The 22,586-nt window shown below is 44.9% G+C and overlaps 1 protein-coding gene across 1 annotated transcript in view; it reads left to right on the top strand.

The window, feature by feature from the left end:
• LOC308624269 (uncharacterized protein) overlaps positions 1-14,332 on the top strand; it is a 54,061-nt gene extending 39,729 nt beyond the window's left edge. Inside the window, exons 10-14 of the mRNA XM_081247359.1 lie at positions 2,140-2,277; positions 3,727-3,834; positions 4,501-4,839; positions 11,155-11,245; positions 12,065-14,332. Of these exons, the coding sequence (XP_081103485.1) occupies positions 2,140-2,277; positions 3,727-3,834; positions 4,501-4,839; positions 11,155-11,245; positions 12,065-13,629 (2,241 nt within the window). The 3' untranslated portion in view covers positions 13,630-14,332. The remainder of the gene's footprint in view (positions 1-2,139; positions 2,278-3,726; positions 3,835-4,500; positions 4,840-11,154; positions 11,246-12,064) is intronic.
• Positions 14,333-22,586: the final 8,254 nt, after the last annotated feature.

The raw sequence follows: 22,586 nt of genomic DNA on the forward strand, positions 1-22,586 counted from the left end.
TGGCACACGGGCTTAGTTGCTCTGCGGCATGTGGGATCTTCCTGGACCAGGGCTCAAACCTGTGTCCCCTGCATTGGCAGGTGGATTCTTAACCACTGCGCCACCAGGGAAGTCCCTCCTTTTGGCAGATTTGAGGGCAGGGATTATGCCTAGCCAGCACTGTGTCCTCACGGAGACCTGCACCAATGCACCAGGTTAGGAAGGCTGTAGGCATCGTAGGATTCAGCTGTGGCCCTGCAAAAACTCATAGCCTCGTTGGGAACATAAAATGGACAGATGGGAAAGAGAAAGCTAATTCACAAAAAAATGTGAAGTCATTTGTCAAAGTAGTGGGGATGGATAGCCGAGGTGGTTGAGGAGACAGGAGGGGGGCAGTCACTGGGAGCTTGGGGAGGGGCAGACCAAGACTCCCTGAGGCAGGTGCGACCTGAGCCAGTCCCAGATGATGGATGGCTGGGTGGCTGGGTGGATGGGCAGTTGTGGTGAGTAGAAGGACAAGTACTGAGTGCTCCAGGCCATGAGGAAGACGAGAGAAAAGAAACAGGCAAGAAATCTTTTTTAGGGAGCATGAATATGACCAGAAAGTTTAGGGAAGCCGAGAAGGGGGTTAGGGAATGGGAGATAAGACCACAGTGAGGGCTCAGGCTGGATTGAGGTAGACCCTGGCCACCTCTACCCTCCAAACTGTTCTTTGCTCTTCGAGAATGTGTTCAAAAACAGTTTGACCAGGTATCACTCTTTCCTGGTGTTGGGCTTGAGTCTTCCCTCCCTGGCTCTCCCAGTCCCAAAGGGAGGAAACTGGACTGCTCCACTAAGGAGCTTCCTTGGCGTTATTTTTTGTTTGTTTTTTAAAAAATAAATTTATTTTATTTATTTATTTTTGGTTGCACTGGGTCTCCGTTGCTGCGCAGGGGCTTTCTCTAGTTGTGGTGAGCGGGGGCTACTCTTCATTGTGGTGCACGGGCTTCTCATTGCGGTGGCTTCTCTTGTTGTGGAGCACGGGATCTAGGCGCGCAGGCTTCAGTAGTTGTGGTGCACGGGCTTAGTTGCTCCGCGGCATGTGGAATCTTCCCGGACCAGGGCTCAAACCCATGTCCCCTGCATTGGAAGGTGGATTCTTAACCGCTGCGCCAACAAGGAAGCCCTTCCTTGGCGTTTTGACGCTCCCCTGCTTCTGCAGCCCTCCTGGAAGCAAAGGCTGAGTTCCCTCTCCTGGACCTCCTTCAGTGGGTCTTCTTTCCTTTTCTATTTCCTGTAGATGTGGGGCGAAAAGGGGCAGAGTGTGTCCATCCCCACCGATTTGGAGGGTCGGCCACTCTGTTCTCTCTTCCCACCTAGACTAAGCTTGTAGGCTGTGAGGCTGGGGATCCACACCTCTGTGCACCACCTCCCTGCCCCACTGCCAATCCCAGTGCCTGGCTTTGCCCACAGCAGGCCCTTGACCCTGCCTACCTCGTAGCTCCCTGCTCCCCTGCCCTACTTGATTGCATGGACCCCTCAGTTCCCTCTCAGGAGTTTTCGTCCTGCCTCTCTCTTGCTGGCAAGGGGGATGTGCTCAAGCTCCTTGACTCCTAGGACCCCACAGTCTACATCCAAGCCCTTCTCTGACCTTCACTTGCTGCTTTGGCCAGTTCCCAAGACATCCCGTGTGTCCCCTCCTGTTTTGGCAGTCTTTATTTTTATTTTTATTTTTTTTGCGGTACGCGGGCCTCTCACTGCTGTGGCCTCCCCCGTTGCGGAGCGCAGGCTCAGCGGCCATGGCTTACGGACCCAGGTGCTCCGCGGCATGTGGGATCTTCCCGGACCGGGGCACGAACCCGCGTCCCCTGCATTGGCAGGCAGACTCTCAACCACTGCGCCACCAGGGAAGCCCTGGCAGTCTTTACATCTGCAGGCATGGCCCGCCCTGGGCACAACATTTCTGGTGACAGAGCCATCTCTGCCTCTTCCCCAGAATGCAAGCTTTCCTTTACTGCCCTTTTTTTTTTTTTCTTCCTCTGCCCATACTCTGAAACCATGGTGCGTGTATAGAAAAATTATGAATTTAAATACTGTACTCCCTCACTCCTGATGTTTCAGGAAGCTCACTGGTGTAACACTTGTATCCTCTCTCTGACCCCACACTCACTCTTGCCCTAGGACAAAAAGGGATTGGATTTGATTGATGACTTTGGAAAAGAAGTGGACTGTGTGAAAGCCAGCCCTCCTCCTTCCTCACCCTTAGGGTCCAGTTTTTCCACAGAGACCATGTGTCTGCCCTGTCCCTCTTTGCTGCAGGTGTTACAGGGGCAAACCCATGGTAGCCCAGCACTGTGTCCCTGGGTGCTTAATGCTGTCTAATCCTGGGATTCGGTGTTAGTAACCTCACTTGCCAGCAACTATAAGCCACATTCAACAATATCAGCTTTTCAGTAATAAAGATAATATATTGGTCTTTGCATATCTTATTTGTCAGTTGAGCAGAGAATTTTACTAATAGCTAACACTTACCTAGCTAACACTTTATGGACATTAAATTTTTTAATTCTAAAAACATCATGAAATAGGTACTAGCATTAACCTATTCTACAGATAGGAAAACTGAGGCACAGAGAGGTCAAGTAACTGCTTGTGACAGAGGCAGGATTTCACCTCAGCAGTCTGGCCCCAGAGACCACACTTGGCCCCAGTGCTACATTGATTCTTTACTTTTATTTATTTATTTATTTAGGCCATGCCCCATGGCTTGCAGGATCTTAGTTCCCCAAATCCAGGCCCTCAACAATGAAAGCACGGACTCCTAACCACTGGACCACCAAGGAATTCCCCCATGTTACTTTAAAGAGAGAAGTCATTTATTGGGTTTCCTCAAATCCCAATATAGTCTCTTTTACCTGTCTAGAATATAAAGCTGATTCTCTTTTTCTTTTTGCTATATATTATTTGTTTTTATCTTCTATGCCTTGCTCAGATAGTGAGACTAAAGTTGAAAAGGAGGATTTGACTCTAGAGCAAACTGAAAGGAGAATTCTTTGTTAAGACTCCAGAGCGAGATTCCAGAGGTTTGTGCATTGGGGAAGCCAGAGAAGAGGGGAGCAGGACAGCAGGGCATTCTGAACAGCCTGCAGACAAGTAAGTGAGGAGAGACTTGTTAATGAACTTTTTTCAATGGCAATTTTTAATTCAAAGGGAATTCAATTCAGGAATATATTGATTTAATGTATGTAGAATCTTTATATGACTGATGCTACAGATAGACTTGTGGTTAGATGGGTGCCTTTACTCTGTTCTTTTCACCTCTTTTCAAGTACCTCTCTTGTGAATGAGTGTGTGTTTTCGTTTTATTCTGAAAAAGTAGAAGGCCCATGAAAGGCCAGTTATTGATATATCTTTATCCCAGAGGGAGTGTTATTCTACTTCCTTGCATGGTGCATTTCCAATCTTGTTCCTTTTTTATCAGGGGGTATATGAAAGTTAAAAAAAAAAACAAAACACTTCTTGCCCCCAGCAAAAATCTCTCCACGTGTCCTGAGTGTGGCAAACCCTTCAGCCAGAGCTCCACTCTCATGGTCCACCAGAGAATGCACACGGGAGAAGTCATGTGGGTGCGGGGAGTGTGGGAAGGCCTTCACGCGCAGCTCCCACCTGAGCCTGAACCAGAGGGTGCACACTGGGGTGAAGCCCTGCGTGTGCCCTGAGTGCCGCAAGGCCTTCAGCTGAAGCCCTTGCCTCCTGGTGCACCCGCAGAGCCACACGGGCAAGAAGACCTATTGCCGCACCCAGTGCAGGAAGGCCTTCGGCCAGAGCTCCCATCTCGTCTGCCACCAGACTACTCACGCCCAGAAGAAACACCAGGCCGGCCTCCCTGGTCAGAGCCCAGTGTTGAGGTCAAGGTTCATAATCAGGAGCTATTTTTAGCAGATGGAATGTACTACTCCTTTGCTGAGATGGCCCATTCTTTTTTTTTTTTTTAATAAAAAAATTTATTTATTTTATTGGCTGCCTCGGGTCTTTGTTGCTACGCACGGGCTTTTCTCTCGTTGCGGCGAGCGGGGGCTACTCTTCGTTGCGGTGCACGGGCTTCTCATTGGGTGGCTTCTCGTTGCAGAGCACCAGCTCTAGGCAAGTGGGCTTCAGTAGTTGTGGCACGTGGTCTCAGGAGTTGTGGGCTCGCGGGCTCTAGAGCACAGGCTCAGTAGTTTTAGCGCACGGGCTTAGTTGCTCCCTGGCATGTGGTATCTTCCCCGACCAGGGCTTGAACCCACATCCCCTGCATTGGCAGGCCGATTCTTAACCACTGCGCCACCACGGAAGCCTGAGATGGCCCATTCTGACTCCCACTTAGCACTCTTTCCAACCCTAACGCCCCCATCTACAGTTTTCCCCAGGCATCAGGTGGTCACTGTGTTCCGGATGAAGGCAGTCTTTCATGGGACATCAGGCACGCCACTGGGCTTGGAGGGAAAGCAGGCCGCGACCGCCTTCTGAGGCCCCTATCGAGAGGCTCCTTCCAATTCCTAGAGAGGCAAGCGAGGGCTGCGCTTCGGGGTCGCTGATGACGCACTACCGGCCGCGCTGCTGTTCTTCCGGTCCGGGCGGGTGAGCCTGCGCCCTGGGTTTCCGTGTACCTCCGGGACCGTGGTCGCCACCCCGCTGGGAGCCGCCGGGCATCACGGTGAGCGGGCGGGGCCCAAGGGAGGGGAAGGCAGCGGCTCCGGGTGCGTCTCGGCTGTGGCGGCGGCCCAGGTTTATGTAGCAAGCCCTCCCGGGCCTCGTTCTCCACGGATTGCTGCCTGCACGGCGGCTCCGAACTCCCGGCGGCCCGGCCCGGCTTGCAGCTTCAACACTGCACTCACCAGGGCCTGGCACAGAGGACGCGCCTAAGAAGATGGTGGAGTGAATAAATGAATGAATGAATGATGATTGAGTGATGGATAAATGATCAAGACCTAGGACCCGTGTTCGTAAATGAAATCCTGGGGCCAGAGTTCTCGGTCTGGATACCAGCTACTTCCCCCAACCAGTCCTGCAGCTCAAATTTTTTAAGGGACCGACTTAACAGCAGAAGGCAAATAGTGTAAAGCGCACCAGCTAGGGAGTCTCAAGACCTGGGTTATAATTACCCATGATAGAGCCGATTTATTGATCTTTATAAAGTTGGACTGTCGCTGCCTTCTTTTCTCTCTAAAGCTCAGTTGATAGCATGTACGTGATAGCACGTATGGAAATGTTAACGTCTAACAACAAAAATATACTATCCATTACTTGCCAAATATTACACAGGGTTTAGAGGCGGGGCTGCAGCGTGAGTGACCTCAGAGCCCGCCAAATGGGAAGACGCTGCCACTGTAGTGCTGGAAGATATATATGTGAGCAGATTTCTGTGGTAATGTTTTAAAACACATTTATTTGGCACTTAACGTGTACCAGGCACTGTTTTAAGCAGTTGTGCTAATTTATTTAGCCTTCACAGCAACGTATTATCTAGTTTTTAGTGAGGAAATTGAGGTACGAGAGAATAGGTAACTTATCCAAGGACACATTGCTACTGAATGACCCAAGGCTGCAGAAGAGATAGATCCAGTGTGCTGCTGCAGGCCTAGAAGAATACGTTACTTGGAGCCAACAGGCAAATCAAGAAGGGCTTCAGAGAAGAGTACATTTAAGTGTGGTCTTATTGAAGGAATTGTAGTTTCAAATTCTTGGAAAACCCCACCTGGCTTCCCCAGAATCCTTCTAGAGGGATAGGGAAGTGGCAGCAGGGAGAAAGCTTACAAGGCATGAGGAGGAAGCCAGATCCCTCTTAGTTTAGCAAGATGAGGATGGAGATATATATGTCTGTTCACCATAATACCCGTTTCCCCCAAATCTGGATTCAGATAGATCCTTTCAGATCTTAAAATCACCAACAGATTATTCCACATTATGTATTTGTGGAAGCACCTATACATCCTATTCTGGGCAACTTAGAGGCCAGGGGGACAGCAGACTGTGGCTCATGGGCTAAATTTTGGTCTACCACCTGTTTTTGTTAAAAAAAACTTATTGAAACACAACCAAGATCACTTGTTTACATATTGTCTAGTTCTGTTTTCAAACTACAAAGGCAAGGTTTGCTAACTTTTGGCGTAGACAAACAGCTCAGATGATCCACGACTGGAGGACAGTGGTTGTCACCAACCTGTCCTTCTCAAACATAATAATGCCTAACCCCTGTTGAGTGCCTGATACGTGGCAGATATCTTTATAAATGCTTTACGTGAATTAATTAACTCATTTAGGGAATTCTCTGGTGGTCCAGTGGTTAGGACTCCGAGCTTTCACTGCTGAGGGCCTGGGTTCAATCTCTGGGGTCGGGGAACTAAGATCTCACAAGCTGTGCGGCACAGCCAAAAAAAAAAAAATTATTTAGTCAGGGGTTTCACAGAACGTTGGAGCTGGAAGGACTCGTGGATATTATCTAATTTGTCACCTTTTTCAGATAAATAGCCTGCTCATGTGGGCTATGGCAGAGCAAAGTTTCCTGAGTCCCAGCCCAGTCCACTTTGCCACTTTGATCTTATTTTGAAAGGGAAATCAATACCATATCCATTAGGTGTGGCATTAAAAAGAAAGTTTTTTGGGGGGGAGGGTGCTTAAACCCCTGAGTGAGATCTCTCATTTTTAAATGTTTTACTGACTATAAAAGTAATTCGGGGGCCTCCCTGGTGGCGCAGTGGTTGAGAGTCCGCCTGCCGATGCAGGGGATACGGGTTCGTGCCCCGGTCTGGGAGGATCCCATATGCCGCGGAGCGGCTGGGCCCGTGAGCCGTGGCCGCTGGGCCTGCGCGTCCGGAGCCTGTGCTCCGCAACGGGAGAGGCCATAACAGTGAGAGGCCCGCATACCACAAAAAAAAAAAAAAAAAAAAAAAAAGTAATTCGGGCTTCCCTGGTGGTGCAGTGGTTGAGAGTCCACCTGCCGATGCAGGGGACATGGGTTCGTGCCCTGGTCCGGGAAGATCCCACAAGCCGGAGCGGCTAGGCCCGTAAGCCATGGCCACTGAGCCTGCAAATCCGGAGCCTGTGCTCCGCAGCGGGAGAGGCCACAACAGTGAGAGGCCCGCATACCGCAAAAAAAAATAAATAAATAAATAAATAAATAAATAAAATAAAAGTAATTCATGTTTATTGCAGGAAAAATGAAATATGTAAAAGGATATAAAAGACAAAATAAAGTAACCCATTAAATGACCTAGAGATCAGTTGTTGACATTTTAGTGGGTTTTCCTCTGTCCTTTTTCTTTTTTTTTTTTTTGCGGTATGCGGGCCTTTCACTGTTGTGGCCTCTCCCGTTGCGGAGCACAGGCTCCGGACACGCAGGCTCAGTGGCCATGGCTCACGGGCCCAGCCGCTCCGCGGCATGTGGGATCTTCCCGGACCAGGGCCCGAACCTGTGTCCCTTGCATCGGCAGAAAGACTCTCAACCACTGCACCACCAGGGAAGCCCTCCTCTGTCCTTTTTTATGTGTGTGTTTTGTATATATCTGTGTAGTAATAATAGTTTCTGTTTATTGAATGCTTACTTTAGTACTGGTATATATGGGCATATGTTTTGTTTTAGTGTTTTGTAGTCTCCTGTTTTAACATACTGTATTTTCTCATGAATATTCTTTGAAAACATAACTCTTAATAGTTTCATAATCTATCAGATTGATATGCCATCAATGTTTACTTGCCTATATTTTTTACAGTTATAGTAACAATGGGATCTTTGTACATAAATCTCTGTGCTTATCTCTGATTATATTTTTTTCACTTGTTTTCTCTGATTACAGAGTTATTTACTTATTTCTACAGGAAAACTTTCAAACATTGCAAAAAGAAAGGCCTTAAAATAAAAATTTACCATAATCTTATTCCTCAAGATGATCATGGCTAACAAATTGATAGATATTCTGAGAGATTTAAGTTTTTTTTAAAAAAAGGCAAAATATAGATAATTGAGGAAATTTGGAAAATAGAAGAGAAAATCATTCATAATTTATATCACCATGGTGGTAATTACTTTTCCTTCTTGATCTTATTCATATGTATATTTTAACATACATATATGATGTTAGATTGTATTTGAAATTTTAATATCTTGTGTTTTTTTTTTCACATTTGCCTGTAAGTATTTTTCCACATTGTCACATATTTTCATTTTCAATTATCTGATGTCTGTATAATTTCCACCAAGTGGAAGTACCATATTTTGCTAAATTGCTAAGCCTCAGTGTCCATCAACAGAAAAAGTGTGTTTTCCAACAACATTTCAGGGGATTTTTTTTTTTTTTACAGGTAACAAAAGAATTCAGTTTGGTTTTTTTCACTCACTCTGGGAGGTTCCTTCTCTATGAAAAAGTTCTAACAGTAGCATTACTAGGTTAAATAATATAGGCATTTTTATTACATACTGATGACTGAGGATCTTCTGAGATCCATTGCAGGTGTTGTATGTAGTACAGATTGAGAATTTTGTTCTGACTTTCTGTACCTACAAAATGGTGATCGTGCTCTCCCAACTGCCACTCAGCCTACAACTTTAAGACCTAATATATTGGGTTGGCCAAAAAGTTCATTCGCGTTTTTCCGTACCATCTTACGAACGAACTTTTTGGCCATCCCAGTATATTGCCAGTTAGCTCTAGAAAGATGGTACCAGTTTACATTCCCACCAGTGGTGTGTGAGAAGCTCTCTTTCCCTGCACCTTTGCCAGTTTTGAGTTTTAGCATTAAAGAGAGAGTTTCCAACTTGATATAAAAATTGATTTTTCATTCTTTCAATTCCCATTTCTTTGATTACCAGTGAGGTGAAACTCTCTGTTTTGGTATGTCTATTGGCCTTTTGTAATTCTTGGTGTATTTGTTGTACTTTGCATTTTTCTATCAGTTCATCTTTTTTCTTTACTCGTTAATAGGAAGTCTTTTATCTATCAGGTCTATCTACTCCTTGATGTATAAATCAAAAATACATTTTTTAACCCTTTACTGGGTTTTGGTTTATTTTGGTATGTGGTGTGAGGTAGGAATCTCACTAAGTGTTTTTTCCAGATACTTAAGCAACAATCCCAACATAAATTTTGAGTAATCAATTTTTTTATGATTAGAAATGCCAATTTTTATCATATATTAAATTAGTTTACTTATTTCTCTCAGGGATTAGGAATCTCTAAAATCAAAAGCCAGAGTTAAACCTCCTTATAAATGTGTAAACTCCCTGTTGAGGTTTCCTAGCTACACTCTTTTGATGATTTTATCTGTTACCCCCAGAATTTCAATTACCTTCTTTATGGCAAAAACTCTAAATACACGTTTTCAGCCCACACCTCTGTCCTCTGTTCCGTATATGTATGCCTGATATTTCAAACTGAATGTATCTTTTTCCTCCTCAAACCAGTGTTACCACTCTCACTAAAGGTCACTGTCATCTCTCAAGCCCCAAACCAGCAAATTGTCATTAACTTCTCCTTCTCCCTCACATCTCGCTCCAGTAGTCATCCTGTCCTGTTGCTTTTGTCTCTTAGTCATCCAAGTCCCCTTATTGGACTGCTGAAACAACCTCCCAAGGGGTCCTCCAGCCTTCACCTTGCCTCCTACCTTCCACCCCTTGTACACACTTTGCTCTGTGGGCAAAAGGATAAGTTGTGTTTGTGTGTGTGTGTTTAATATAAGATCTAATCATGTCACATATTTTTCAAACCTTTTCCAATACTTTTTATGGCTTTTTGCTCACTTAAGGGTAAATTCCTTAAAGTGGTTTGCAGGGTTGTATTTGCTTGCCTCGGGCTTCATGTCTTATTTCTAGTGCCTAATACTTTGGCCTTATTAGATCTCTTTCATTCTTCTGAAGTATGGGGCTTGATTTCTTTTGTATATTCTGTTTCATCTCTCTGGTATCTTCTTTTCCCTCTTCACCTGTCTAATTCTTATTTATCTCTTCTTCAGGGAGGCTTTCTTTCCCAGATTAGATTAGGTCCCCTCTGCTCTGCATTCTACAGGACCCAATATTTCTCCTTTTATAATTCCCTTATTTGTAACTACTGGTGTTAATGTCTTTGTTGAGCTGTGACGTAAGCTCTGGGTAGGCAGGGGCATTTCTGACTTTTTCTCCACTGTCTAGCTCTAATTATAGCCAAACCCCACACTACTTCATGAGTCTCCGTAGGATTCTGCAGTGGGTCCACTTTATGTCCCTGCTATGGAAGAGGATCAGGAAATCCCAGATAGGATCCTCTTAAACCGCTAAAACTCAACACCGAGGCACAGACCTTGATGAGAAGTCCCCAGGGCCAGCCTTATTCTATACTTCACCAGACATCCTATTCTTCCATGCCTTCTGAGCTCTTGATTATGGTAAACCATCTCTCTGCCTTCTGTTTTTCTTGAAATAATGCTTCCAATTCTACTCCTCACTTCAGGGTTATACGGAGAGACATTTTTGGATGAATAGTTATGATTTTGACCTTCCAAAAACCAGAAACTCTCTCTACTATTTTTGCAACTCTTTGTAAGTCAAAAATTATTTCACAAAGTGTTTTTGTTTTTTCAACTGCAGCCTACACTCTTATACTGAGCTATGCCTGAAGAAAAGATTTTGAATTGATAAGACATCTTGAAGAAAGGACAATCAGCATATCTCTAGGTTGTATCAAATAGAAATCCCTAATTACTATCCAGCTCCTTGACATATAGGGGAGGTGGGTGGATCAGACTTAATGCATTAGCCTTGCTATGAAGCCGTTTCCCAACACAACGTTTGACCATATTAATTGACTTTTCATATAGATTATTGTATAGTGGAAAGAGTGCACTAATTGACATGGATATTCCTATTCACTTCATAGTTATTTTTATCTTTATAAATAACATTCTGATTTATTTCTCAAGTACTTGAGTGTTTGCTAATATGTCAGTCTGTCTGGCTGCCACTTCTTGGACAGCTGACAAATGGAGTTTGTTAACCTAGAAAGCTGGAAGCCACCCCTGACTCTTGGTGATGCAGGCACATTGCTGTCCTGACAGTTTTTGTGTGAGTTACCAGATAGTATCCTTAGGCAACAGCTCTATCTCATTTTTCTGTTTACTGGGACAGTGATATCCCCTCCCCCACCTTTTTTTCCTCTATGAGCAGGGCTCCCAGTTTTTCAACCTTGAAGTCTTTTACAATCAAAGCAAAGAGAAGATTTGTGGATGTTGAATATGCAAGGAGCTGAAGAGAGAGAGATTGAAAGAGAGATTTGTCCAGGTGAGTAAGCAAGGGATCACCAGTGGAAGAAACAGGAGGGCTTTGGAAATTTTACAAGAGAAACTGAATGAAGCTCAGGAGAGCAAATTACCCTCTCTTTTAAGAATGCTGGGGTGAATGTGAGTGAACATCTATTGAGTGAGCATCTCTTGAGGCCAGCTTTTCCCTGGTACTCACTTGATCTCATTTCCACTATTTTGCACTTTTACATTCTTCCACTCTCCACTCTTTGAATACAAACCATCCATGTTTCTTGTCTTGCCCTAATCTTAGTCTGTTATTGTTTGGTTTTTTCCCTTTATCTCCCTGGTCTCTGATTCTGTCACTTCCTTGGTGTCTGCAGCTACTCATTTTTCATTAATGGTGATCACCTTACCCTGATGCAGATCTCTTTCACCAGTTGTAACTCTGAATTACTTGCCCCACTTGCTCTTTTTTTTTTGGCTGCATTGGGTCTTTGTTGCTGCACGCGGGCTTTTTCTAGTTGCAGCAGGCAGGGGCTACTCTTCGTTGCAGTGCATGGACTCTAAGCGTGCGGGCTTCAGTAGTTGTGGCTTGCAGGCTCAGTAGTTGTGGCACACGGGCTTAGTTGCTATGCGGCATGTGGGATCTTCCCAGACCAGGGCTTGAACTCGTGTCCCCTGCATTGGCAGGCAGATTCTTAACCACTGTGCCACCGGGGAAGTCCTACCCCCACTGGCTCTTATTGGCCATTACTCATAGGCCATTACTGAGACCTGTCAAAGTTAGGTCCCTATAAGTTCAGGGGCTTGCACTCTGCCTTGCACAAGGGATACTCACTGTGGTGGTTTTTTTCAGGTTGGGTGAACAAGCCTGCTCCAGAGCAGGATGGCTCTGAAATTGATTTGCCAGGGATAGCAACAAAGAGATCCCAAGAGTATGAATACCAGGATTCTGCATTTGAAGAAAAATATGTATGTGAGAGCATGAAGGAAAACCCTCCCAGAGAGGTTCCTGGACCATGCCTTTTCCAAGAAGGTTTTGGGGGAATAGCTTTCATCCACAAGGAAGCACCTCCAGAAATGATTAGACAAGAATATAATTTTGAGAGAAGCCTGCTTTTGACCTCAAGCCTTGTTACACATCTCAGGGTTTCTACAGAAGAGAGCCTACATCAGTGGGAGACAAGTAACATATACACCAATGAGATTTCAGACCAAAGTAAATGTCCGATCTTCTCTACACAGAAAAAATCTTGGAAATGTAGTGAATGTGGAAAAACTTTTAATCAGAGTTCATCCTTTACCCAGCATCAGAGAACTCATACGAGACCCTACACATGTGAGGAATGTGGGAAAACTTTTAGTCGTAGCTCATTCCTTGTTCGACATCAAAGAATTCACACCGGAGTGAAACCATATGGATGTGAGCAATGTGGGAAAACGTTTCGATGTCGATCATTTCTTACTCAGCATCAGAGAATCCACACTGGAGAGAAACCGTATAAATGTAATGACTGTGGGAATTCCTTCCGCAATCATTCACATCTCACCGAACACCAGAGAATTCACACTGGAGAGAAACCTTATAAATGTAGTAGATGTGGGAAGGCATTCAGTCAGAACACACACCTCATTCATCATCAGAGAATTCACACTGGTGAGAAACCTTATTTATGCAATGAATGTGGCTCTTCTTTTCGCAAACACTCAAATCTTACACAGCATCAGAGAATTCACACTGGGGAAAAACCCTATAAATGTGATGAATGTGGGAAGACTTTCCATACAAAGGCAAACCTCTCTCAGCATCAGAGAATTCATACTGGAGAGAAACCCTATAAATGTAAGGAATGTGGGAAAGCGTTTTGTCAGAGCCCATCCCTTATTAAACACCAGCGAATTCATACTGGAGAGAAACCCTATAAGTGTAAGGAATGTGGCAAAGCTTTTGCTCAGAGCACCCCACTCACTAAGCATCAGAGAATTCATACAGGGGAAAGACCCTACAAATGCAGTGAGTGTGGTAAAGCTTTCATTCAGAGCATTTGCCTTATTCGGCATCAGAGAAGCCACACCGGAGAAAAACCCTATAAATGCAATGAATGTGGGAAGGGCTTTAACCAGAATACCTGCCTCACTCAGCATATGAGAATTCATACTGGAGAGAAGCCCTATAAATGTCAAGAATGTGGGAAAGCCTTTGCTCACAACACGTCTCTTACTGAACATCATAGAACTCACACTGGTGAGAAGCTCTATAAGTGTAGTGAGTGTGAGAAAACCTTCCGCAAGTATGCACACCTTAGTGAACATTACAGGATTCACACTGGTGAGAAGCCTTATGAGTGCTTTGAATGTGGAAAATTCTTCAGACATAGTTCGGTCCTTTTCAGACATCAGAAACTTCACAGTGGTGAATAAACCTGGCATTCAGGTTATGACAGTTTCTCTAGAGACAGTGACTAGGAATCTGGCTGGGGAAGAGGGACAGGAAGAGTTCCTAGAGGAAAGGATAAAGGAGCCTTGGATACTGCACTCAGGAGGGTGTTTTGAGAAATGGAGGTGGGAGCTTGGAGAATGCAGAGCCTACTCCAGGTGGGCATCTGGGAATACAGGGTAGGAAAGAAGTTCCTACTTTTCAGAGAAATCCTTGCCCTTTGCCATTCCTTTGTCTCCATGGCATTCTCATACCTGGAGGTGCCATTTAAGTTAGCACTGTGTTTCCCTTATTACACCCCTGCTTCACTTTCCCAACTTGTCACCTGTGTTCACTGGTCATAGGCTGAGGTGCTTTTCCAAATTGATTGTTGGTGTGAAAGTGGCAGCAACTCTGAGGTAGTGCTGAGTAGCCTGCAGATGCCTGAGGCCGCTCTGGCCATGCCACCGTGGGGAGGCTGCCCATCTGTGGAAGTGTTCCCGTGAAGGGGAGATAGAAACAAGTGAAAATAGAATCCTTAGTCATTCATCTATTCAGCAAATAAGGGGATATGTGGCAAGAGCTGGGCTGATTGCTACAGAAAAGTTGGTGAAGAAGGCTTTTATCAGGGTGAGGGAGAGCTTCCTGATCCTTTCAAGCTGGAGGGTGACTTGGGGCTAAGAAGGAAATAAGAGATCAAGAGAGACTTCTCTTTTTTTTTTTCGTAAATATTATTATTTTTTATTAGTTTCTGCTTTATAACAAAGTGAATCAGTCATACATATACATCTGTTCCCACATCCCTTCCCTCATGCATCTCCCTCCCTCCCACCCTCCCCATCCCACCCCTCCAGGCGGTCACAAAGCACCGAGCTGATCTCCCTGTGCTATGCGGCTGCTTCCCACTAGCTATCTACCTTACGTTTGGTAGTGTATATATGTCCATGCCAAGAGAGACTTCTCTTGAATGATGTCAGTTTGTGGGAAGGAAGTCAGATCTGCTCAGAGGATCACAGAGAGGAAGACCTAACCTCTTTCCCAGAGGAATATTCTCTTACCCAGAGAGAAAATGGTTTGTGCTAGGCTGCTAGTGCTAAGAAGCCTCAGAGCAGGAAGCCTGCCTGTGACTGAGCAAGCTACCCACATATCCCTGTCCTAGACTAGGGCGTACACCTGTCTCTTGTAAGTTTGGCTGGGGCACTAGTGCACAGGGACCAGGCGAGAGGGGCCCACTGGGATTAACAAAGTGGGACTTGGTTTGTTAGCCTTTAGAGAGGAGAAAGCATTAGTGATGAAGTGGTCACCGTAGTGGGGATGGCTAGGTTTTGTGTAATCATGGCATTGGTAGCTCTAACCATGGATTCGTTAGATCTCAGATATTTGTTTTTATTGGCCCTCTTTTTCCAGGATATTTATCATTCCCTGTGGATTAGGAGTATCTAGGGAAACACCTCTCGTGGGATGAATTTGGAAAGAATTCTAGAGAGAATTACCTCTTTTTCAAATCCCTGAAAATTGAGGTAACATGGTTTGCCGTGACTGTGATGGTATTTTATTCTTTTGAGAGAAAGGAAGAGCATGTTTCACCTTTATTTCCCCATTCTCTTTCATGTTCTTAACTGCTACCCAGAGATTCAGCTCTGGAAGATTAAGTGAGGATAGCCTTTGACTAGTATTTGAAATCGTTTCTATGCTCTGAAGCTTATATAGTTTTAAAAATATGACTATTAAAAAACTAAAGCAAGTTAATTCTGGAATGGTTATTTGGAACTCAGCATCGATTTTTTTTTTCCAGAGCAAGTGTCTTACAAGCATTGGTTTGAGCAATTAATTACCAATAATGGGAATGTGGCAGAAATAACATACTTTTCCCTCTCCAGCTATAAAGATTATGTTCTCAAACCTGCCATAGGACAATTCATAATTGAGTAAATTAATATGGGCAAAAGTAACCCTATGAAAACTTTACATTTTATGCTCATGGAAAAAAATATAGTCTATTGAGAGCAAATGTCAATGTATTTTTTTTTCTAAATGAAAAAAACCCACTAAACTCATTGCTAGCATGTAGTAAATGTTCAATAAATATTTATTTGTTGAATTAATATATTTTAGTCAAACTTTGCCCACCAAAAACTTCAGGAACTTCCTGATACTTAGAGTAATATTTATATGCTACCATCTTTGGAGTCTTGAGTGGAGATTAGAGAGGAAAGGGAGAATTTTCTTGAGGAGGAAATGGGAAAACCTTAGGGGTGAAAGATGCCTAAGTTGCTGTTAGAAAGATTTTCTAAAATGGAATGGGGAAAATGGATTAAATGGAGTTTTTAATCCTCAGGTTAAGAGTGTCCGGTACCATTTTTACTTCCTGGGGAAGCAGGAAGGAAAGGAACGTATCATCTTTACTCTCATCCTATATTCTCACCCTTCCAATATTTGCTCCTGATTTTCTCTCAGTTGCTGGCCCACCATATACCTAGCCACTCCAGCTTGGCCCCAAGTCTAGGAATTGTCCTCTTCCTCAGCCTTCCCTCGTCATATCCAATCAACCACTATATCCTGTTGACATTACCTCCTAAGTCTGGAAGCCATCTCTACTGCTGCTGCTTTATTCCAGCTCCCTGGTTTATTTCCTAGGCGATTTTTATGTTTTCCCAACCAGTCTTGCAGTTTCTTGCCCCACTAGGCCATCTTTCACATTTCTTCTGGGTGGTCTTTGCAAGACACAACTGTGGCAGCTCTATTGTTCTCTCTCTGAATAAAGTGCTAGCCTCAACGGGCATCTGAGGCTCCTCATCTGGCCCAGGCCTCCTTTGCCATTCTCAGAGGACATTCCTTGCATGTTCTGTTCCATAGTGCAAGTTCCTGTGACTCCTCCTCATCTCTGGACTCTGGCACCTTTGCACATACTGTTTCTATGACCTATTTGCCTTCCTTGCTTCTGCTTGCCTGGGAGGCTCCCATTTGTCACTTATGAATGTGCTCGGGCAACGTCTCTTCAAAGCTGTTTCTGACCTCACATTTTTGTATTATTTCTGTGTTTTGTAACTTCATCGTTTCATGTATCAGGTTGTAACGGCTAGTTTACAAATCTCTTTCCACTGAACTGGCAGCTCCATCAGGGCAGGAGCCATGTGAAATGTATTCCTCTTTGTATCCTCAGTCTCTGGCATTTCGTAGGTACTCAATATTTGTTGAGCTCAACTAAAATCAAGTCAGACATTTCTCCATGCCCACCTGCAGGTCGTGACTTAGGTCCACAGTTAGCAGCAGAAAGGAGGTATACATGAGTATACCTGAGCAGAAATGTGAATACATGAATGTGTCATGAAGCATTTGCCAGAAGCAAGAATTCTGCACCTTCCTCCAAGGTAAAGAGTGTGTGGCCCACTCTGATACTTTTTCTTATGAGATCCTACAGAGAGGATCTCATAAGAAAAAGTAATATGTAGCAAAGAATTTTTTTGGCTTTGTTACAAATTAGGCATTTAAATGTCCCATCGTAGTTTAACAAAGTGCTTTAGATATACTGATGTCAGGGTCAACAGGAAGAGGAAAATCCATGCAGCTGTAGAAGCACAGCTATGTCAACTGGAATATCCATGAAATAAGACAGACAGGAGCTGAGCAGTGATGCTGGCCTGGCAGGAGAGCAGTTGAGCTGGTAACCCCAACATGGAAGCTTATGGCTTTCCTTGGGCTCTGGAATGATAAAAAATTAGAATGTGTTGCTTTTGTTCAGTGTGCCGAAATGTAATTTGTGACTTCAGAAGGACATGGGATGAGGCCACATGAGATCCTCAAAACGACATAAGGAAAAACAGAAAGATGGTTGGACTTGCCCAAGGTCACACACCTAGTCTCAGGTAAAACTGAAACTCCAGTGTCCTTGCTTTCCCCTCAGATTTCTCTTTACTGGTTGTAACTGCTCCATGACGCCTCTTTACTTGTGTCTGTTAGGCCCTACTCCTGAGAATGGGAGAAGCTCACTTTAGATCAAGAAGCTTTTTGGCCTGCAGAATAAGACCTTACTGCATGTAAGTGAGGGTGAGAAATAAGTTGATTTTACATTTTGACCCCATCTTTCAACATAATGCAGAAGTCTAGTCTTGACCCGGGGTAGCTCTACTTTCACTCTCTTGCAGCTGCTGTCTAGAGCAGGGCTAGGATCATTTTAGCTTTGTGGAATTTATTTTTATTTTTATTTTTATTTTTTTGCGGTACGCGGGCCTCTCACTGTTGTGGCCTCTCCCGTTGCGGAGCACAGGCTTCCGGACGCACAGGCTCAGTGGCCATGGCTCATGGGCCCAGCCACTCCACGGCATGTGGGATCTTCCCAGACCAGGGCACCTGGTCCCCTGTCCCCTGCATCGGCAGGCGGACTCTCAACCACTGTGCCACCAGGGAAGCCCTGTGGAATATTTTTGGTGTCCATTCCTCCAATCCATTTTCCACCTCTCATTGAAAAATCTCAACCCAAATTGCAGTTAAGCCCCAGATTCCTGTTTCTAACCTGCTCTGCCTAGGGTACCCCACTCCAGGGTTAGTTTCCACCCAGCAGAGCCTGCTGATTTAGAGATTCTTTGAAGCCTAAAAGTTAGGGGGGAAATGAGTAGGCCTAGGCTCTGTGGAATGTGGGATGTTAGGGCTATGGAGGAAGAACCTGCTATCTGATTCAAAAGAAGTGCTGAGACTGTGACATTGGGTAAAAGGAAAGGCAAGTCCAACATTGTTCCCTGGCATGTCAGCTAACAGTTCTACAAAGGGTCCCCTTTTAGCTGAAGATAGTTAGTGATGGTTTCAGTCTGGCATCTCCACTCCTGTTTTCAGCATCCTAAATGGATTCCATTTTGGGAAAACAGTCCATCTGGAAATTTGAGCAGGTAACTTCTTTGCTGCATCTCATTCATTTTTTAATTGTTTACTGAGAGCCTACTCACACTAGGGATATGATGGTAAGCAGAGAGCCCTATTTTCCTGAGCTTGCAGATCAGTGGGAATGCCTGGAAGTAGGTCAGGTGCCATATTGCCCATGCCTTCATCCCTGGGATACATTTGTCAGGATGAGACCTTATGCGCAAATATTCCTTAATGAGGATAAGCAGGATCTAAAGTTTCCCAAAAAGAGGGCAGGGGTGCTACCTGGAAGGCTTGAAACGTCCTGGAAGCCAATTCAGTCAATGAGGGACTGGAGCTGGGATTTGGGGAACATGATAGGACGTACATTTATTGAGCATTTTTCAAGTACCAGAAATTCTTGGTAATTTACACGAATTAGCCTCATTTAATCCTCACAACCCTATGAAATTTGGTATCATTAAGGAGTGCGCACAGAGGGGTAAAGTAACGCCCAAGTTCACACACTGAGAATCTGAGCTCTTGTCTTTTGGCTGATTGTTGAACAAAGATCCGGAAGGGTGTTTGCGGTTCCTCTGAGGAAGCCAATTATCCGGCAGGTGAGAATGTGTATAAGAGTGTTCTATAAACTTTGGGAAAACCTTTAGAAGACCTCCAAAGGACCGTGACCTGCAAAAGAGTTTTTAGGAAGATCAATGTGGTCGAATTGCTGGGTGACTTAACCTGGAGTAAGAACTCCCTGTGGCGGGTCCCCCAGTCTCACTTGCGGTCAGCCTCCTTATTCTGGGAAGAGGTGTACTGATGGATTTGCCACTGTTTCTGAGCCGGGGAGGAAGCCCCCTGCCCTCCTAGGGAGGAGACAGCTGCAGTTGCTGGCGTGGCGCGGACTGGTGACGTCGTGGCGGCCCAGAGCGCCCAGGAAGAGCTGCGCGGGGGGCCCAGGAGCGCGCAGTCGACAGAGGGTGGAGAGGTGTGGCCGGCGGCGTCGTGGGGAGCGCGTGGTGAGCGGAGTCGGCCGTACCCGGCTGCGGCTGGTTCCAGGAGAAACCCCGCCGGCCGCAGCGCCTCTTCCTTCCGGCCGAGCAGGGCCCTTTGGACCGGAGGCCCGGGGACCGGGGCCGGCTCCCCTGAAGAGGGAGGGGCGAAGGCTGTTCCAGAGCCCTGGTCTGGGAGTCGGGAGGCCGGGGTTGCATTTGCATGTGCTTGAGCCAGCGAACCCCTAAGTTCCGTTTTCTGTGTTCCAGAAGCGAATACTATTCCTCGCTTTGCCACTTCACAGAGTTGTACGGGTTGAATAAGTATATGTGCAAGTTATCTCTTTCTTTTCATTAAGTTTATATTCCTCTCTAATAGCAACAGGATAGGTGCTGTACGAAGACATCAATAATTTAACAGCAAGTACTATTTATTGAATGCTTATCAGTCAGTTTTCTTCTAAATACGTTCCATGTGTTAACTCATTTGTACATCATCACCCTATGAAGTAGTTATTATCAGCTCCATTTAACATTTGTTAAAAATGGAGTACAGAAAGATAGAGTAACTTACCCAATATCACTTAGTTAATAAAGGGTGGCACAGGGATTCAAACCCAGAGACCACTAGCCCCGAGCCCATGCTATATTTGTTTTCAAGTTTGGTAGAGGAGAATGGGATGTAATCAGAGTATTAAACACAAGAGTGGAAGAAGCTATAGTAGACCTGTGAAATTTTTCCAGAATGTTGAGGAAGTGCCTTGGAAGCGTGAAGAAAACTTTTCCTCAAGGAAGAAATGTGGTGGTTCATACTTGACCTGAATATTAAAATTGTTTAGAAGAGTAACTTAATCTAATTAGAAGTTTGAAGATAATTAGTTGTTTAGTGTCAAGAGGTGCTAGTGGATTGGGATGGATTAGACTGGAAACCAGGTCACCGCCGTTTGATATGGTGGTCTTTCTATTCAGAGGGGTTCTTAAAACCTTTCCTTTAAGGAGGGGTTCTTAACATCTTCCAACAGACACCTCCTGTCTTTTGTTGGAGATTTTGCTTCACACCGAGGCAGTCTTATTTTCCTGAAATTCATAGATAGGCCTCTGATTGTGGGAGACTAAGTGCTGGGGTGTTGCCCTGCTATTGACTCAGCCTATTCTTAACAAGAGGGCATCTCACTGCTGGACACATAGTAGCTGCTCAGTTAGTACTTTTCACAGAAATTAATAACCAGCTTCAATCAAAGAGGGACTGGAAGGGCTTGATTTGAGGTTCTTGCTCTTTTCTATCTGTTTTGAGTCAAAGAATCACAAAATGTTGGTACTAGAGGAAGCTTTAGATAACTAGTTTTTCATTTCACAGATTTAAAAAGTCACAGTTGAAATTCAGTGACTTGCTTCAGGTCATTAAGCAAGTTAGGGGCAGAGCAGAGACTAGAACCCAGACCTCTTGACTGAGTCCACTGCTTGTCTCACTGCCTTCTGTAGCCCCATAGTCTTTGATTTCTGAAGTCAGTGACTTCTCCATTAGGTTTGGGGGGGGGTGCCTTTGGGCTCCAGTCTTATCTCTGGTGGAGGAATTTTTACCCCAGGATGCCTGGTCCTTAAGAGCACCTGCCCTCTTTCTTTGTGCATTGTCACATCTCACTGACCTTTTTTTTTTTTTTTTTTTTTTGAGGTACACGGGCCTCTCACTGTTGTGGCCTCTCCCGTTGCGGAGCACGGGCTCCGGACGCGCAGGCTCAGCGGCCATGGCTCACGGGCCCAGCCGCTCCGCGTCATGTGGGATCTTCCCAGACCGGGGCCCAAACCCATGTCCCCTTCATCGGCAGGCGGACTCTCAACCACTGCGCCACCGGGGAAGCCCTCACTGACTTTTTGTCATTGGTGATACATGCCTATGAGAACAAGGACATTCATTCAGAACTAAAATAGTCATTTGGTTAGGGATGGGCTATTCCCGGATTCCCTTGAATCCAGAGTATGAAGGAAGTAGGCTGACAATTTATGGGTGCTCTTTCTCTTCCCTCTGTGCCTCAAATTCCTGCTCTTCCTCATGAGAAGAGTCCCCAAGAGACAAACCATAGTCACTTGTATTCCTAACAGCTTGTCTCTGGGTAAGTGAAATCTAACTAGAGAGCCCAGGATGGGGCTGCTCAGTAGGCACACCTAAGGTGGGACCCAGCAGTGACCACTATACCTAGACCGTGCAGACTGAAAACACAGAACCACCCAGAGATGGGACCATCTTACTCAAATCAGATTTAGAGTGGCTTATTGTGAAAGAACGCTATGTAGTAACTGGTTATAGCATAGATCAGAGTGTGCAGTAATTTTTTAAATATAAATTTATTTATTTATTTATTTATGGCTGCGTTGGGTCTTTGTTGCTGCACGCGGGCTTCTAGTCGCAGTGACTTCTCTTGTTGCAGAGCACCACCTCTAGGCATGTGGGCTTCAGTAGTTGTGGCACACGGGCTTAGTTGCAGCATGTGGGATCTTCCTGGACCAGGGCTCGACTCCGTGTCCCCTGCATTGGCAGGCGGATTCGTAACCACTGCGCACCAGGGAAGTCTCAGTAATTTCTTATCACATGAACTTAAACTGCAGTCATCTGGCGGAACACGCTGAAACCACTTGCTGAACTGCTAAGTATGATGCTCTAATGGTGTAGCGGTCAGAAACTGATAGTAAATTATTGGAAGACCCATTGCAAAGGTGATTGTTTCCTCAGAGGGTATGCAATGGGCTTCTGGCCTCGTTTGGAACAAGAGCTTAAGTAATCACAACTGCCATTGTTATTGGCCATCAGATGGCAGTGTGGAGCCTGGGTATCTGTTAAACTAAGTAAGACTAGTACTGGGTGAACTGGATTTTTAGGTAATGGGAACTTTTTGAATAGATATAATAGACTATTTATGTCCTGCAGAATTCAGTCTAGCCTAATATGTACACATAATACATGTACACATATGTGCCCATATGTGCATTGAGAGATCCTAGAAGAAAATTCATCAAAATACCAACTGTTTCTTTTGGGTGGTAGGATTTCAAGTAATTTCATTTTTGGACTAACTGACTATTTTACAGAATGAGCTTTTTTTTTTTCCTTGTATGATTAAGAAAAGGAAACCTTT

Source organism: Mesoplodon bidens (assembly GCF_964165515.1).
Source record: "Mesoplodon bidens genome assembly, chromosome: 10".
Classification (NCBI taxonomy): Eukaryota; Metazoa; Chordata; class Mammalia; order Artiodactyla; family Ziphiidae; genus Mesoplodon; species Mesoplodon bidens.